Raw genomic sequence first — 17,296 nt, 5'->3', positions numbered from 1 at the left:
ACTGAACCCCATACATTGAGGACAGAGAAGCTGCATCTTTGCAACCGGTGCATCTTCCTGGGCTGTCCCACCAAGCATAGAGCCTGGTGTAGGTGCACACCCCACCCGTGTGTCCTGCTCGGCAGCTCACGGCTCAGCCCAGCTCACCGTGTCTGACAGGTGAGAGCAGAGAGCCAGGCAGAGGGACCTGGAGAAATGTGGGTGCTGCAGCAGGAGGGAGAGGGGGGCGAGGTGGAGGTGTGACACTTGGTATGGTTGTAGGCTTACCTGTACACCTCCCGAGGTCAGGAACAGCCAGGGAATGAAGGTCTGAACAGTTTGAACTTGCTCATTAGGCGAATGCTGGGTTTGTGGCTCCAGGACCCATCGGTTTATACAGTTAGAACTGCATTTAAAAGTAGGCGACTCTAAAAGGTAGATCAGTGATGTCGTACCTCCTTGCTCTGCTCCAGCTGTTTGTTACATTGAGGAGGGATGGTTTTCATCCACTGGAGAGGCTTCTGACAGCCTGTCTTTTGGATATAGGAGGAAAGTTGAGGAATTGTCATTAGCAACAGAAAACTATTATTTCCAGTTGAAACTCTCCTTCTGTAGAAATCCTAAACCTGTCATATTAACTGTTGAAACAGAATAATCAAATAGTTCCATACCACAGACTACAATATTAGTCAAGCCTGGAGCTGTTTTACTTTAGCGGTATTTTAAAGGCTAAACAACTGTTGAAAGGGAAATGGAGAATTTGAAAAGTGTTTCTGCAAATAAAATTGTAAAAGGTTAAATTAGAAAATACTGCACGGTTGTCCTCCAAGGGCTTGCAGTAGTACGTAGTGTTGGTTTTTGCCACAAAGGATTATTTAAAGTATTTTCACTGTCTAATACATATCTAGTTCAGATTCTGTGTAGACAGGCAATCTGTCAATCATATCAGTGAGCATCTTTCATAATCTGATACAACTGGAGGCTTAAGTTAGAAAAGAATTGAGCAGCTTTACATATTCAGCAAAGATGTAAAAATAAAGTATGCTGGATACTCTGCTGGTACCAGCGACTCCAGTGAAGCTGCGCTGATTCACACCAGCTCAGCATCTAATTGCTGCCAGCCTACCATCCAGCTCCTCGAAACTCCTGAGGGCAACTGGAGGCTGAGTCTGCTTTTTGGGGTGCCCCACTGGTGTGAGAGCAGATCTGTAAAGAGAGGAAGACGACTCTTTCATCTGAAGACCAAGAGGTTGTTCTGTGTCTCAGACATCAGTCTCCATTAAGTAGTAATGAACTGGTGGTTGTTGTGCGGATTTAGACCATGCCTGCGTTTTCTCCTTCCTCCGGTTTGTGTTCTCTATTCTGTGGTTTCCTGCTCCTCCTCTGTTTCTTTCTGCCTGTGTTTTTTTGCAGCTTTGTCACTCAGGTCGGCAAGATTCATGCTATTGATGCCTATAAACTAAGCTGCAAAATGGTGACATGATGGCAATTCGACAGTAGTAGTGTTTCCATTCAGAGCAAAGCTGGAACAAATTGGGAAGAGAGAAAACCATATTGGTAATTGGATACATTACGGTAAAGATAGCAATTGTGCTCGTTGTTAATCTTCAGCACAGCTCATGGGAAAGGTAAAACCTACTCAAAATGTACAGTAAACACATCTCTCATCATGCTTTATGCTATTTGCAGTCTATTTATTGGATAGAAGGACATCAGTTGCCTTTATCAGCGACCATGTAACGCTGTTTTCTTCAATAGCCAGAAGGAAATACTTGCTTGAGTAGCTAGCAGAGAATAGGCACATCACCTATATTCACTTCTAAAGCCAAAAGCATCTAAAACATTCCCACTTGAATGCCGTGTTACTGCAGAGTCAACATTTAGCTTTTCTTTCGCACAGTGTGCACGTCCTTTACATAGATAAAGGCAAAAGGTAAATTAAGTTGCATTGCTGTCCAGATCCTATCATTAAATGCTTGTTTATTGTCCATCATAAAGCACTGACCAGACGCTGCAGGTGCATTTGACAACACAGAGAAGCAGGATATTATCATATTTGGGTGTTTGTTAGTAAATGTACTTGGAGGGATATGTAAGCAGCTTGGTAAGAAATAGTAAGTTGGAGATTATCAGCCTAGTGGACACATTTATCTTGTTTCATGCCAGTCGATGCTTCAGAAGGCCTTGTAGAATGTTTTTTGCACTCTGCAGTACTAGTTACCAAAGTCAGACTGAATAGAGGGGACAGATAATTTAGAGAACGTGAGCTTTTCAGCTAATATTGGAACAGGTATGACTTTCTCTTCTATTTACCCTAATACATGTTCAGGCCACTGGAAAATTACTGCTCTCCACAAGGCAGGGCTGATGGTCTGTCATTGCTGCGGTGGTAAACAGTAATTTTCCCTTGATGTATGCCTGTGGAGTGATACCTGTACATAAAATTGCTTACTGCACTGTTTTATTTTCAGACTGCCTTAAATCTGTTTCACTGAATATAGACTGAGGTAAGTTAAAGAAAGGCATTTTATAGGTTCTTATGGTGATGGATGAAGATACAGAGTAAGTTAGTGGAGAAACTAATAGATACCCAGATTTTCCAAATTACTGAGCTCCCCAGTTCTTTCTGCAGTTAAGGAGAAGAAGAGATGCTGAGTGTCTCTAGAAGGATGCTCCTAGAGATGGATCTGGAATATATATGTTGCTATAGCAAAAACTGTGAACGGTGTCCAATTTTTGAGGTTATTTTTGTTTTAAAGAAAACAAACATAAAGAAATATGTTATTTTAGCATTGATGTAGAACGAGGGAAGGTTGTTCATTTTGGGGTTGTAACTACTCAAACCTAAAGTAATTTTTCAGGGTGTGACATGGTGATTCTAAAAAAATAAACAACCAAAAAAACCAGCAAAAAAAACCCCATGACCTTGCCAAAGATTTGTGTACTGATTTTACACATCATAGCTCCAGTGACATTATTAAGTTAAAATATTTGTGCGTATTTTTAGAGGATCTCTAATCAAAGCACAGACAATTCTTCCTGCTTGATTCTTCACAGTTATAAGTGTTGCCATTCTGATAAAAGAGAATGACCCCTAAGATGCCTGCAATTAAGGTTTCTAGTTTTGGTTAAATAATCTATTCTAAGTCCATCAGTAAAAATAAGTAAATTGTTGCAGGTACTTTATTTCAAAAATGACAAATGATATTATTATTATTATTATTAGTTTATTTATTTGGAGAAAATTATAAAACAACAGGCGAGTTATAGAGCAGCAGGGTTACTCGGTTAAGACTTGTAACTTTAAGGAAGTTCTTATTTTATACTTTGTTATACATTTTTTCAAGTAAAATAAAAAATTCCAAGTTCTGCTCTTGTGCAGTGGGAGCAAAGCGTCCTCTCTGTGTGTCCCTGTGCCTGTAGCCAGCAGTATCCCCGCACGGCCGCAGCCCTCAGCCCAGCTTCCTAAGGAAATGAAACTTCAGGAGCTCGTGGTCCGTTCTAGTGCCAACCTGCTCGGTGATCAGTTTACAGTTCGTCAGTTCCTCCCCGCCCCCGGAATTAACTTGGAAGCTGGTGGTTGATTTCAACAGTAATTAACAGCACTAGGAATCCCCGGCACAGGGAGCTCTGGTGGATCTTGTAGGAGCTGGAAATGGACAGGACAGACAGACCAATAATCCGTTTGAGCGGAGGGCTGCAGCTGAGAGAGCAGCAGTTGCCTCTCCACTTGCAGGTTGATCAGCCGTGTACGTGTGGCTGGAAAGCATCCGGAACCTGTATTTCCATGTGTGGGCTGGGAGGGGAGAGGTGACATTTGGGGGATACGGGAGTGACCTGAAATATTGCAGGAGGAAGTAGCAATGGGGGGCAGCTACAAAGCACAGATGGGCCCGCTGATGTTATTACAATACTGTCTAAACAACTTTATGGGAACAATCAGTAGGAAACAGAGCTTTATTTGTGTTTGGGCCTATGGGAGCATGTGTTATTTTATCCACTGACTCACCTCCATGCAGAGCATCGCAGGAAACAGCGTGCAGCCTTTCAGGGTTACAGGTAAAACTCTGCTCCCACCAAATCAGGTTTTGTAATAGTGCTGACTTGTTGCTTTAGTGAGGATTTTGCTCACTGTGCAAATCCTGTAGACTCCAAATCATTAAAATGGGTAAGAATACACCTGACTCCACCGCTTCAGAGGCTGTTGGTTGTTTTCTTCCATCAGGCCAGTGCAAAGCACCTCTTTGGAGCAAGCCAGTATTGACCAAGTCTATTAAATCTTGCACAAATGGTAGCTGCTCTGTTTAATTGTGTAACAAATTAACTGACATCTGAGCTCTGTGAGTAGACTGCAGAAATGATCAGCTGCTGGCAAGAGGAATAAACGCCCAGAGAGCGGGGCACGGACCCGGAGCTTTAAAGTTCCCACCAGCTCCTCAGGGATGCGTTCTGACAGTCAGTGAAGTTCATGGCATGAGAAAGTGTCTGGGTTTACAAGTTTGGGAGTAAATTGACCTAAGCTATCATTAATAGAACAATTACTTCTCAAAATGACGTGCAAAGGATGTTTTAGCTCAGGGTTGCTCACACTGCAGACCACAAACCCACTGGTGGGATAAGGGAACAGAGAGGGGGGTCCTCTGCGTTGTCTCGTGCGAGATGCACGTTCCTCCTGCTTACATTGGGATCACAAAGACAAGGGGATGGGAAACCTAGGAAACGGTGAGAAACAGGAGAGCAGCTTTCTATTACGAAGACCTCTAAAGCTCATGTTTGGATCCTTGGGAAACAGTGATTTCCTCATCAAGTCTAACTACAGAGTGTACCCAAAAGAACCGAAATGAGTACAATTACAGGGAACATAAGGTTTAATAACGATGCTGCCTTCATGTGATTAATAAGACTGCTGATTTCCCATGTCTTATCAGCCAACTATAACACTGTTTTGTGTATTTGTTGTCTCCATTATGCGTTGTAGGATGGGTAGATAAATAGAAATGCCATGGAGGCAACAGGAAACAAAACAAAAATAATCAAACATGTTTATCACTAGAGCATTAAAATGGCTGCTGTGGCAGACACCAGATGAATTATGCAATACATAACTTAATTCTCTGGGCCACAGATGTTTCATTTTTCCTGCAAGAAGATGATTGAACCTTGAATGACAGTTTCAGGCAGTCTTTGATTGCTCTGTGGGTCACATGCTTGATATGACCTGCATTCGAGTTGCTTTCTACATGCTGTTGCTTTATAAAACATGTAAAATTGACATCATGTTGGCTGCTCAAGGCCAAGTCAGGAGTAATTCCATGCTTTTGATTTGCTTTGTGTGCAAGGGTGGGAGAGGGAAGGGTGGCTGTGTTTAAATTCTGGTACGTTATTGAATCAACTGAAGTCAGGAGAGGGAAATTGCAGCAAGCTCTTTCAATTTGTAGCAGGAGGCACTAGGAAATAGAGAGTTTGCCACATCTGTGTCATCTTGCATTGTTAGAAAATCCTCAGAGCCGTAGTATTGGATCAGGCAGTGACTCCTGCTACCCAGGGCATAGCACAGCGCAGATTGGCAGTGGCCAGGAAGGCAGCTGGAAATGTTTGTTTGTCTAAATCAGCTCCTCTGAGCATGAATATTCGGCATAACCTGAACAGGGAGATTGTGTTCCTCACCCTGAGGACTCGATCCTGCAAATCTGGAGGGTTTGTACTGGTACTGCTGCAGTATCTCAATCTCAGGACATTAATGCAGGTGGGATTCAGGCATAAATACGTCAAAAGTTAGACATCAGAAAGTTCTTTCTCCTTTTCTCCATAGTCTCTAACAGCAGGTCAAAATGATTACACCAGAACTGACTGGTGGGACCTGCTGTCTTTGCCTGCCAGGAGTAGAACCTGCAGGAGCGTGAGGTTGCAGGCTTCTCCCCAGCTCCCTCAGAAGTTAGTGGAAACCGATTTTTAGGTCCATCTAAAGCAGGTTATTTGTTTCTGCAAATTTCAGGCGCAAAAACGATCTCATGATTCAGCAGCCTTCTTTGAACTCCTCTGTGGACCAAAGGATTGTCACCAGTGGTCTGAGATGGGACGAAACCCAGAGCGATCCAAATCCGGACACTCCTAATTGCTGATTTTAACACTACTCATAGGGCTTTGCAGGGTAAAACAAAAATACATCTTGAAAGAGGACGTTTGATCGTGAGATGAGGAGAAAAAGGATTTATTGCATTTCTTTTCCTATCTGTAATGGGCAGCATGATGGCTGGACACAGAGTTCACAACAGACCTGTTCTTGTGGAGACAAGACCACAGTGAAAGTTGAGTAAGAGGTGTTCAAACGGAGCATTGAGCTGTATGGGAGCTAAGATTCATAGTGGCTGTGGTGCGATATGTGTCAATATGTGCGATGTAAGAAAATAGTGTCGTCATCAAATAAAAAGATGTACCATCTATTTATGTATTGGGCTACTTTTTAATACAACCATTACCCCTTTTCTTTACTCCAGCTCCTTACGTTAAACATTCTTTGGTTTGCAAAGTGTGCCAAGGCCATGTGTGTGTGTGTGTAACACTATGGGAACTACAGCTCTGGGGTTCTACGGGTTGAGGTTATCTGTTATATATAATTCTTATTTTTTCTCTTTATATTTTATTGAGCATATCAGTTAGTGTCACTGATATCAATTTCTCTCTGTAGAAATGATGAAGAAAACACAGCTGATCTTTAGAAACTCTTCTCCCTAGTGTATCACTGGCATAAAGCTGATTTCTGTTGTGTTCAGAACTTCATAATTGCAAACATGATTTTCTTATCCTTGAAATCCTGACTTAAGCCATGAAAGAGAAAACAAAGCGCTATGCAGGTTTTCTTGGAAAGCAGTTTTCCTACAGACTGAGGGATGTTTTATGTTAGAGGCTCTTTTCCTTCTAATGATCAAGATGATTCTTGTCTTGTATTGTCTAGGTATTGCTCAATATCTTGGGCTTTATGAGCAGTTTCTTTAACCTTTATCAATATTTGATGATCACTTGACATCTTTCAGATGCCTCGGACATTGTTTGTTTGAAGATATACCTACAGCTGTTGTAACTGCTTGATCCTGGTGCTTACGACACTAACCTGGTGTGCTTAATGAGAAATCTTTGTGTGAGATTTAGTTATTTTTTCAGTTTAGCTCTGTATGCAGTGCCCTGCATGGATACAAGGCTAGCAATGAGAGGAAACAAGAATTAATTCTAATAAAACTAAAAACCCCTGAAAAGTTAGAATTGAGTCTTCCTCCTTTTTGCTAGGGGAGGAACTTGATTTAGTATGGGATAACTGCAGAGAGGGGTCTGGACAATGTACAGTGGACATTTAACTGTTCCCCAGATTAATCCAGATGACGTATTGTGTAATCGCTGGAGCACCTGAAACCAGCGTTTCTTTGATCTCTCAATTTAAAGCCTTCAGTGTTTCACTGCTTAGCAGAGAGAGGATTTTTTCTTCAATTGAGTTCCTAGGAAAGGAAACACCCAATTCATTACTAAAGTTGGTGGATTTATGAATCCCTGAACAGAGAAATTCTTTTACAAGAGGCCTGGATTTATATGACATTGGAAAAAGGATTATCTGATCTGGAGATCCTTAGAGGGTTGCAGTGAAAGAAAATATTAACCTATAGCTCTTGCAATTTGAAAAGCAGATTTGAGAAGTTAGTAGTAAAAAGTGTGTGAGTTCTTGCCCTTTGACGTGATATACTGGTTATGCTGAAATAACATTTTTTTTCTTTCTTTGTACAACCCTTATGCCTATGACTTTTGGAGGCTGTATTAGGAATGAAGGTGGATTTATCTAACGTGGATGCTTGTTGGATTAGAATCATTATGAATTCTAAAAATGCCTAAACTGTGTGTACAGTGATGTTCATAAGGTGCAAGAAAAATAGAATTAGTGAAGTTTTTCTGTTATTTTCTATCAGAAACTTTCTAAGAGCTTCAAAGAACATATTTAGTTCTTCTTTCTTTCCTAGCAATTAAGCAAGGCAGGACCACGGGCACCTTGGCATGGTCACTGAGGTGCAGGGATTAGGTGAGGGCATCTGTCAGCAGAGCTTGGAAAGAGTCTTGAATTTGGGTAGGAATTTTGTCATCCTTCTTTTTTGCTTAAAGAAAAAATAAAATTGAATATTCAAGTGCTGGAATGCTCTTGTGCCCTGAGTGAATGCCGTGATCATTGGGCTGCAGGCAGTTTTGGCATTGTTTAGTGATCCAGAATTACCTCCTAGACCCAGGAACCTTTCCTGATAAAAGTTTTATTGAAACTTGAAAAAATTCAATGCACTGCTTTTTTTCTTTTTTTTTTTTTTTCTTTTTTTCTTATTAATACTCTGGCCCTTCTCTTTCTCTTCTTCCCATCCCAAATGTCCCAAAGAACTCTTCACATTTTGTCTTGCGCTAGCAAAGTACTCAGTTATACCGCCTCTAATTTTAAGAGGCTAAAATGTTTGCCTAATTTGGACAAAATCTGCTCTCTGGTGATCACAGATACACTTTACAAGTAGGGTTTTTCTTTTTTTTCTTAATTAAACATAAATGCACATTAGTTGATAATGTATGCTTTTAGTTTGAAATTGCCTCTGTAAATGTTTTCGTAATTAGAACATTTTAACAAGCCCCAGTGGCTCCGTATACCGTTTGCTCTGACCAGTCAGCTTATACATGTCTTTAAAGAAAACAAATGTGTGGGAAAAAATGTTGTTTGTTTTTTGCCAAACCAAAATATTAATCTGCCCTGCTAGTGAAGTTTCTTGGCCATGCCACTGACTGCAATTTCCAAAGTGTCATCTGTATTTTTCAGTTCTCCCATGTAGAAAGAATCCAACAGCAGTTTCCTTCAAGGTTCAGTAAGTTTGAATGTTCAGGGGGCTGTAGCCACAAGATTTGGCAAACCATTCACTTGTCATGTTAATAAAAAAGGAATTGTTTCCGCCTCTTTAAGCTAGTATCTAAATGAAGAAGTTGGATCAACTGTATTTTAATCATAAAGTCCGGATTCTTCTTGCTTGCAAGTGAATAGCTTCATGGTGTTTAGGGTTTTCATCTGATGGCATTTTATTTAGAAAAAGAGCTGAGCTTCTTCCATGTTGCCAGTTCTTGAATTTGCTTGCTTGTTATGCTGTTCAAACCTAATCGGTTATCTTAATCTTAAAAAGAAAATGGAGCATTTCTGTGGCTTTGATTTCCCATAAGCAATTGAATTGAAAAGTGGGTTGTTTTAGGTTTTTTTTTTAAACTCTTTAAGTTGTTTTTTTGTAGGTGGCATGTTAGCTTTGAGGACTCTTTCATGCCTGGTAAAAGCTTATACCTTGTAAAATCTATAGCTTTTAATGCGTTTTGTTTTTCACTTCAAACAGTAGCGAGGGAAAAAATAATAGAATGTTTCATGGTCATGCTGTTTCGACAGCTCAAGTTCTTTTTGCTTGGTGATGCTTATTTTGTAGCTCCAAGTGCTTGGGCTTAAAATTTTATTTCCTAAATTCCTTGGCCTGAAAGTGTTGAAACTTAGAACAAGCTGTCTGTAATACAGACCGAAGAACTGTCTTGGGTACATGATTACTTTCCTCTAACACAGAGATTATAAGGAATTGGATCAGATAAATGATGATACTATCTGTGGAATGAGAAAACACAGGACAATATTTGTTCCTGAAAGCAGCTTTTACCCACTCTTTTTCGGATGGTGTGTTTTAGTGGTAAGAAAGCATCACCCTTGACCAAACCCTGAAAAATGTTGGGTTGCAATGTAGAAATCTGCTGTAAAACACTGTAAATATCAGTGTCTTTTAGCAAAAGGTCGTCTTGTTACTAATTACCCTCATTCTGTGTATCTGTCTGAAGAAATACAGAACTTTGGGGTTTTTCTCCTTGCCTCCAGCTCTTGGGGTGACAGGGGAGTCCAGGCACTCACCAGAGGCCACGTCGCGTGTTCCTTCAGGAATGAAGAAAGTTAGAAGTAAAATCGTCAGACCTGTTTCCCTTAGAAGTGAGTCAATAACTTTGGTCAGAAATTTAGGGTCAGTATAACTGTGGATTTGCTAAATTGGGCCATTGTTCCCTTCATGGTTCCCACCAGATTTTCAGTGAAACCCTGCAGGACAAGATGCCAGCAGCCTTGGGCTGGATGGGATTTTGCCTGTCAAGTAGTTCTACTGAAATAAATATTGAAATAGGAAGGGCTGAAAATGAGCAAAGTGGCGGATGGTGAATACATCAAAATGACCTGCGTGGGACTAATTCAGTGAGCCAAAGTGGAGTTTCCTCGTGCCTTGCAGGTTTGAATTCAACACGGTGCTTTGTAAACAATAAATCAATGCATGTTGCTTCTGTGAGTGCATAAAAGGTGTGAGAACTGTAATTTATTTTATAATAAATACTTCTGCTGAGCAAACAGTGAATGTAGCTGTTAGAGACTTTCTCAAATAAGTGATTTTAGACTGCTGAGTGCCAGCTACTGATGTGGTAGTTGAGCTTTTAAAATGAAAAGACTGAATTCCTTTTGAAGATTCTTCTGAATGCTGTTGACACTTGTGCTAGGAAAGAATATAGAGTAATTTAATTCATTACTTTACTTAAAGATAACATTTATGGTTGCAGCATTAACCTCTATTGGTGTGCAGACTGCTAGGCTGGAGGTGTTTACTTGAATTTTTTTGGAGATGTCGCATGCTTTTATTAGGCGTGCGGAGACAGATTGTGCGCAGAAAAGCCAGGTAGAAAAAACGCCTGAGAGAAAGGGGAGTTCAGGATCAGTCAGCTGGTGTGTCTGGATACAAGGACAAAGGGACAATTTTGCCTTTGGCTACAGTTTGACACTTCTACCGGATTCAGTCAGAATTATCTGTGGGCGCTGAAGGGCAGAAATGTCATTTTTATGGTGTTCTATATCCTCGGTCGCTTTTTTTTTGTAATTGGCTGCGTATACCAGTGCTGTAATAGAGCTCTTAAATCCTGACCCCAGCCGAAATGGCATACAAATACCGGCATTAATGCTTCTGTCCATTTTAAATACAGGATTCTCCTGAGTCCTTCCACCTCGTTTTTCACCATCACCCCGTGTTCCAGCCTGTTCTCCTGGCAGCCGTGCACCTTTCCACTGGCCTGGGCTGCTCCTCCACTTCATTGCTCTTGGTCCCTTCTCCCCTTGGTCCCTTGGCCTCGGACATCCTTCTCTTCCCTCTCTCGCTCTCCTGTCTTCAGCTGTTTCCCCACCGTGACTCCCATCACTCGTCTCTATGACCTTTAAAGGTGGCTGAGGGTCCTTTGCTGGGTCCAGACCCCATCACACTTCTGCCCTTTCCCACCCCTCTCTTGTGCATCAGAGTCTTTTTCTTTTCTCCGCAGCCAAGCCTTTCCCTGGGCTGAACTGAATAATGACACTAATGCTCCCAGAGCAGAGCGCTCTTCCTCTCCCGCTTTTGTGCTTCCGAGTCTTTCACTTTTTCTCAGGTTCTGCAGTTTTTCAGACCTTTGGCTGATACCTGGCACCCCCTGTTTGGGAGGAAAGGCAGCGGTTTTATTGTTCTCCAAACCCTGCAGAGAAGCGAGCGGAAACTGGATTCACTTCAGCTGTAGCCGGCGTGTTGGGATGGGACGTTCCCAGCTCTGATCTGGGAGGCGTGTGACATAATCCAGACATCATTTACTGGCTCCATATAACCTGAGGCATTCACACATAAATTCAACCTGAATACATAAGCTTATATAAAGAGGATCCTAAAACTATCCTGGCTACAAATATTTCTAAAATGCTGGGAAACTTTTTTTTTTCTTTTTGGTGCATTAGGATGGTCGCTTCCCTCTTATCTCTGTTACAGATACATAATGGGGTCACTTGCACGGTCTTAGGGACATCTTTTCCCTGTGAAATACTGTTATTTCTGTACATGGATTAACAAGATGGACAAGTATTTTGGGTCTGGAGTCTGAAACAAAAGATGTTTTTTCCCAACTACACAGGCTAGAAATTGAAAGTATTATCGTAGGCTTGTGCTAAGATTAATCTTCTGGCTACTCCCTGCGCACTTTGAATCCTTGTTTGCCCAGAGAGTGATTGTTCAATTCAGTAACTAATGGCTATTATTTATTATTAATTCAGAACATCGTGTGCATGATTTCTTCCCGATGTAAGAGCACATTAGCTTCTCCTGCACAAGAAAACACATGTTAATCTGTTTTCCATTATTGTCCAAAAGATTTTTTCAAAAGGCAATTCATGTTGCCCCGACAACATTAAAGGCTATAATTAAAAATAATTTTCCATTAATTTATATACATACACATTTACTTATTATGATCTTTTACTGCATTTCCCAAAGTGTGCACACAGAAACCTAAAATGCTGTTGAAGAGTAAGTCAATATTCAGTGTAATGATCCAGCGTGGAGTGTGCCAGCACCCTGATGTACTCCTATTAACCATCTTTCCCAGCAAACGCCTGCATAGAAAAATGGATCTTTTCTGGGATCAGCAGAAAAACAAACCCTGACTTTTCCGCATCGGCAGAGGAAGGGAATTCCAGTCTTTCACAGCTTTTACTGATAATGATCTGCTACAGATTAAAAAACAGACATTCTGGTGTTGGCAGATTGCAAAAGGACTTGCTGGTTAAAGCTGCTGTTCGTAGGAGATGAGGACAGTGCTTATTGCTTCCATATGGTCCAGAGATATAAGACAGGCAGAACGTCTGGGGAGAAGTAATATGTCTTACGATATTGAGACAGAACATACTTTCAGCTCTGTGGGCTCTTTTCCTGGTACCTGTCACAGGTGAGAGTACAAGTGTGAAAAATTTGCCCATGATTCACCAGGATGATAAAAAAATATTGCTTAAGGATTGGATCCATTTGTGTGAGCAAAGCCCTAGAAGTGATGGGTTTTTTTAAGGGTCAGGGCTGGTGGCTCCCACCTGACAGACGGAGGTGGAGGATCTTCTTTTCCTTGACTATTTCTATAGTGACTTTCCTATTCAGCTTTGTAAAGTGCATTAAGAGCATGACTCTCAATTTAGAGTTTCACAAATTTGTGTCAAAAAAACTCGCTTCTGCATAATGTAAAGTGAAATTTCTTGGCCTCATTGACCTCATGATTTTTTTTAGCTGAATTTAGAACTAAAATTGTAGGCAGAAGAGTAGCAGCCTGATTGTGTGTACAGGTATACAAGTAGTTGACTGGAGAACTATAGCCTTTGACTTCTTCATTATTATCATTGGTGAAGCACCTTCACACGTGGGAAGGATGATAGCATCCTTCTGCAGAAGGTTGGAGAGTAAGATTTTCAGAGATCTAATGAATATGCTTAGATAACCAATATGCTGTTCCATTGCAAAGAGGAAACAGGTAAAGGAATTGCAGACTTAAACCAGTCCACAGAGCTGAAACCCAAGAAGATTTCACCAGTCAAAAGCTCATCTGATCAGTCTTACTGTGTCATTTAAAAAAAAATATTGAAAATTGGTATAGTTTGTGTGAATGTTGCAGTTGTACAGTGCGTGAACTCATATAGCTGGCATTCTTCATGTGATAACAGCATTTTGCTTTCTTGTTCTCCCAGGGCTGATGAAATCGAGATGATCATGACAGACCTTGAAAGAGCAAATCAGGTAGGATTTTAAATTAGTCCCTTATAAAATTCTAAGTGTGACTTTGATTTTTTTTTTCCCCTTCTCTTTTGGATTTCGTGACAGTTCTTTTATGTGCATTTAGCAGTCGTTAACTGTGTAGACTAAGAAAATGTGCAAATTTAGAGAATAGTACAGCTCTTTAGGGATACACTGAAAGGATTGTATGCACGGTAGAGTAGTGCTTGCCATATATTTACCTTCCAATAATTTAAACTTCAGTTTCCCACTGTAGTTTTTCTTGGGTTTATGTTTCCAAATCCATCACGTGAGCCCCTACCTGGACATGCAGGTAACTGGTTCACCCAAATTAAAGGGCCTCTGTCCTGCAGCTCCAGCTTTTGTGGACTTCTCCGGACTTTTCTTTTTCCTTCCTTTTCTGATACATTTTATTGGCATATTAATTTTTAGCAAGGTTTGGATCAGACTGTGCCAAGCAGAAGAATAAAGAAATTGTAATTTGTTCCTGCAGACGCTAGTTTGGTAGACTGTGAAACGTCTCTCCCGCGTTCCCTCGCAGTGCGCACACTCCTGAGAAAGTGGCACAATCGTATAGAACTTTGTAAAATAAAAAGGTTTTAAAAAACCAAACCCAACACCCAAACAGAGTGCTCTTCTGGTCCGGTCTATCCTTTGAGTGGCTGTTTGAGGTGATGCAGGAGGTGTGTGTGGACATGCAGGATTAACAGGTTGATATGCGCGATGGGTGATGGTTTCATAGAGGGAAACCTCAACCAGGCGTTTGCTTGCCGTTGAGCTTTGCTAACCCCTCTGGCAGTTAAGATCAGGCAGTACAGACCTGAAGTCTGAGAGGTGCTGGGTTTGTAATGCGGTTTAAGCTTACCTAAGAGCAGCTCGCTTGCAGGAAGAGCAGTTGCAGCCCCTTCCCCACCGTGCTGTCCTGCTGCACCTCGGTCGTGGTCGTGGAGCCGCACCATGAGCCAGACCAGGTCTGAAAACCAACCCCTAAAGTTAACCAGTCATGTGTCTTAGCCTCAGCCTTCTTATTCCAAACCATCGGCTGTGTAATGTCTTGTTACGTATTAATTGGATAATCATGGCAAGAATATTGTCCTTCACATTAGTTCTTTATAAATAGGAAAAATACTAATCAAGTAGAAGGCAGATTTGTAAGTTTAGGGTTGATTATTTAGGCAGTAAAAGAAAACAGGGTTTTTCACAGTGGGTTTTTAGTTCTGTCAAAGAACTTTCATAGACAGCGTTAAATATTAATGAAAGTGCTAGTAATTATTTGAAAATCTGAAGACTCTTTAGAAATTATGTAGGTGTTAAAGGAGTTTTAGTAGGATTATTTTGTAATATTTGCAAAGACGGTACATTTTGTAAAGGTGTAGCAATGATTTACCCAGTAGGTTTTTTCTTTTCTCAGAGTAGAAGGTGGTTGTAGTTAAAGAACAGGTATTCCTGATTTCCTCGTTGCCATACTAGAATGGATTATATCAATTTATACAGAAATGCTAAAGATATTTTCCTGTCTAACTGGAACAAACCTGCAGTGTGGTTGGGTGTTGTTTTTTTTTACTTTGTTGTTGGTTTTTTTTTTAATTAGTCAAAATTTATAACTGCTTATGTGCATGGCCCTTAGTTTGATTGTAATTCAGAAACGGAATCTGTATGTGAACATGAGTGTGCAATTCATCTGAGCTGTTGCAAAGCCAAAAGAGGTGCTTCTGCCTCCCCCTTCCCTATCTCCCCCTCCCCTGCTCCCCATCCTGGCTGCTCTGGTCCCGTCCCTTCCCTAACAGCACCTTTGCAACTGGGGACCCTTCGCTGAGTGCGTTGAGCTCCGTAACTGCAGAAGAGCCTGAATTTGGGGTGAAGGGGCCAGGCTTGTTTCTGTGGGTTTAGCAGATTGAGACAACTCAACACAACATCGGAGAAGCAGCAGCGCCCAGATGAGGGACACGAGAGGAGTGTGTGGCCTCGGAGGAGATGGGGAAGGGACTTGTGGCCTTGGAGGGGACAGGGAAGGGAAAGTTCATCGGCAGAGGAGAAACAGGCTGCTGGAGTAGCTCAGCTGATCTGCTGAAACATGCCCCATAGTCCTTGTCTTGTGTGATGCTTTACCTTTATGAAACACTTCTCTAAATTATAACTAAGTAATCTTTGGAGCAGCAATTCCTGTGTTTTACCTCTTTGTGGTTGGGAAAAAAAAAAAAAAATAAAAGAAGAAGAAATTAAATCCATCACACAGGCCAGAAAGCAAGTTTGCATCAGGCTGAAGTGTTACAATTGCAGAAACAAGTACTTAACGTAATTATGTATTTAATCGTTAAATTAACATTTCCTTTTACCATTTCAGTAAGTACTTATTCCCCATCATTAAGGCTAACTTTAAAGAGTAATGCTCAGTATGACTCCTACTTTGAGGACAGCCTGCCTTGCTGGTTCTGACGTGATGTTTTGCTGCTCTGGAATTAATGCTGACCCAGACAACTGGGATTCAGAGCAGAAATTTAAAGAACAGCGAAATGTTTCCACTGAAAATGTGAAAAATATTTGCTGTAAATTTTCAAGTATCTGATGTTTCTTGAAAATCCATCTCTCCGTTACTGCCTTTTTTAAATCTGGTGTTTCTGAACTTCCCTTGCTCTATGTGAGGACACCTCTCTGACTCTTTTAAGAGGTGGGGAGTGCCAGTTCCCTCTCCAATTCTGCAGTAACCAGAGGGTGGATGTGCTCATTGATGTCGACCCAGGTGTCCGTACGCTGGGTGATGAAAGCCACGGGGACAGTTGATGTTGTAACTCCCACCCTCGTGTCCTGTTGGGTGAAGCATGGACCCTGCTGCTTAGTCTTCAGACTCCATCACCTCTCTTCTCCCGCTGTTTTTTCCTCCTTTGGATCCTCAAATTGGTTCATGCAGGAGCCTTCTGGGCTTGTTTGTGTGCTATGATCCCCAGAAGAAATTACTAGCTCATAGAAGTAATTACCTTTAAATACCAGCGAGCTTTGCAATTTTCTGCTTAGGAAGAAAAAGGGGTAGTGACCGCAAAGTTCGGCTTCTCTCCATTGTGTCATTAATGCAAGGTATGAACTGAATATTCCCCCAAACCCTAACCAACGAGAGAGAGAAATCCCTGAGTCGAGCGCAGCAGGCTGGGTGGAGGGCTTGGAGGGGGGTGCTGGAGGCAGCGATGTGGTGGCAGCACGGCTGCGGGGATGACAGCCCTTCCTCAGCCGCTAATCCAGGCTCTCCGGGCGGGTAATCCAACATCTTGAGTGGGGTTTTGCGGCAGGGCTGGTCTCATTCAGACTGACAAAGCTCAAACAGAGTCATTGAAGCACAGCAATTTACACCCACTGCTGGGGTGAGGGGGGTCCTGCCGGGGAGGTGGGTGTCAGCGGTGACCCGTGCAGTAACCCATCCCCCTTAAAGTCCTGAGAGCACAAAAAGGACAAGACCAGTGCATTAAAATGTCTGGTGTACCTGCGCCTGCCCCCGGAGGAGCCGTTAGCTCCGTGACAGGTAGCTGCAGCAGGGGTGTAATGTCTGAAGCCGATCGCTCCGCCTTGCTTCGGCAATCAGATGCACCTGCATCGTCTGCGAGAGAGCAGAGGAGCTGCGGGCAGGGGCGGCTGGGGGGCCGCTACCCCTCTCTGACCCTCTCCTCATCCCCCCGGGTGTCTGACTTGAGTGTCTTTGG

The 17,296-nt window shown here is 41.9% G+C and overlaps 1 protein-coding gene across 1 annotated transcript in view; it reads left to right on the top strand.

The window, feature by feature from the left end:
• The window catches only part of CUX1 (cut-like homeobox 1), a 105,303-nt gene that overhangs the window by 25,220 nt on the left and 62,787 nt on the right, over positions 1-17,296 (top strand). Inside the window, exon 5 of the mRNA XM_010084137.1 lies at positions 13,562-13,610. Within this exon, the coding sequence (XP_010082439.1) occupies positions 13,562-13,610 (49 nt within the window). The remainder of the gene's footprint in view (positions 1-13,561; positions 13,611-17,296) is intronic.

This window comes from Pterocles gutturalis, unplaced genomic scaffold (assembly GCF_000699245.1).
Source record: "Pterocles gutturalis isolate BGI_N339 unplaced genomic scaffold, ASM69924v1 scaffold27335, whole genome shotgun sequence".
Lineage (NCBI taxonomy): Eukaryota > Metazoa > Chordata > Aves > Pterocliformes > Pteroclidae > Pterocles > Pterocles gutturalis.
Note: the sequence above shows the minus strand (reverse complement) of the source record. Positions and strands in the feature narration are given on the sequence as shown.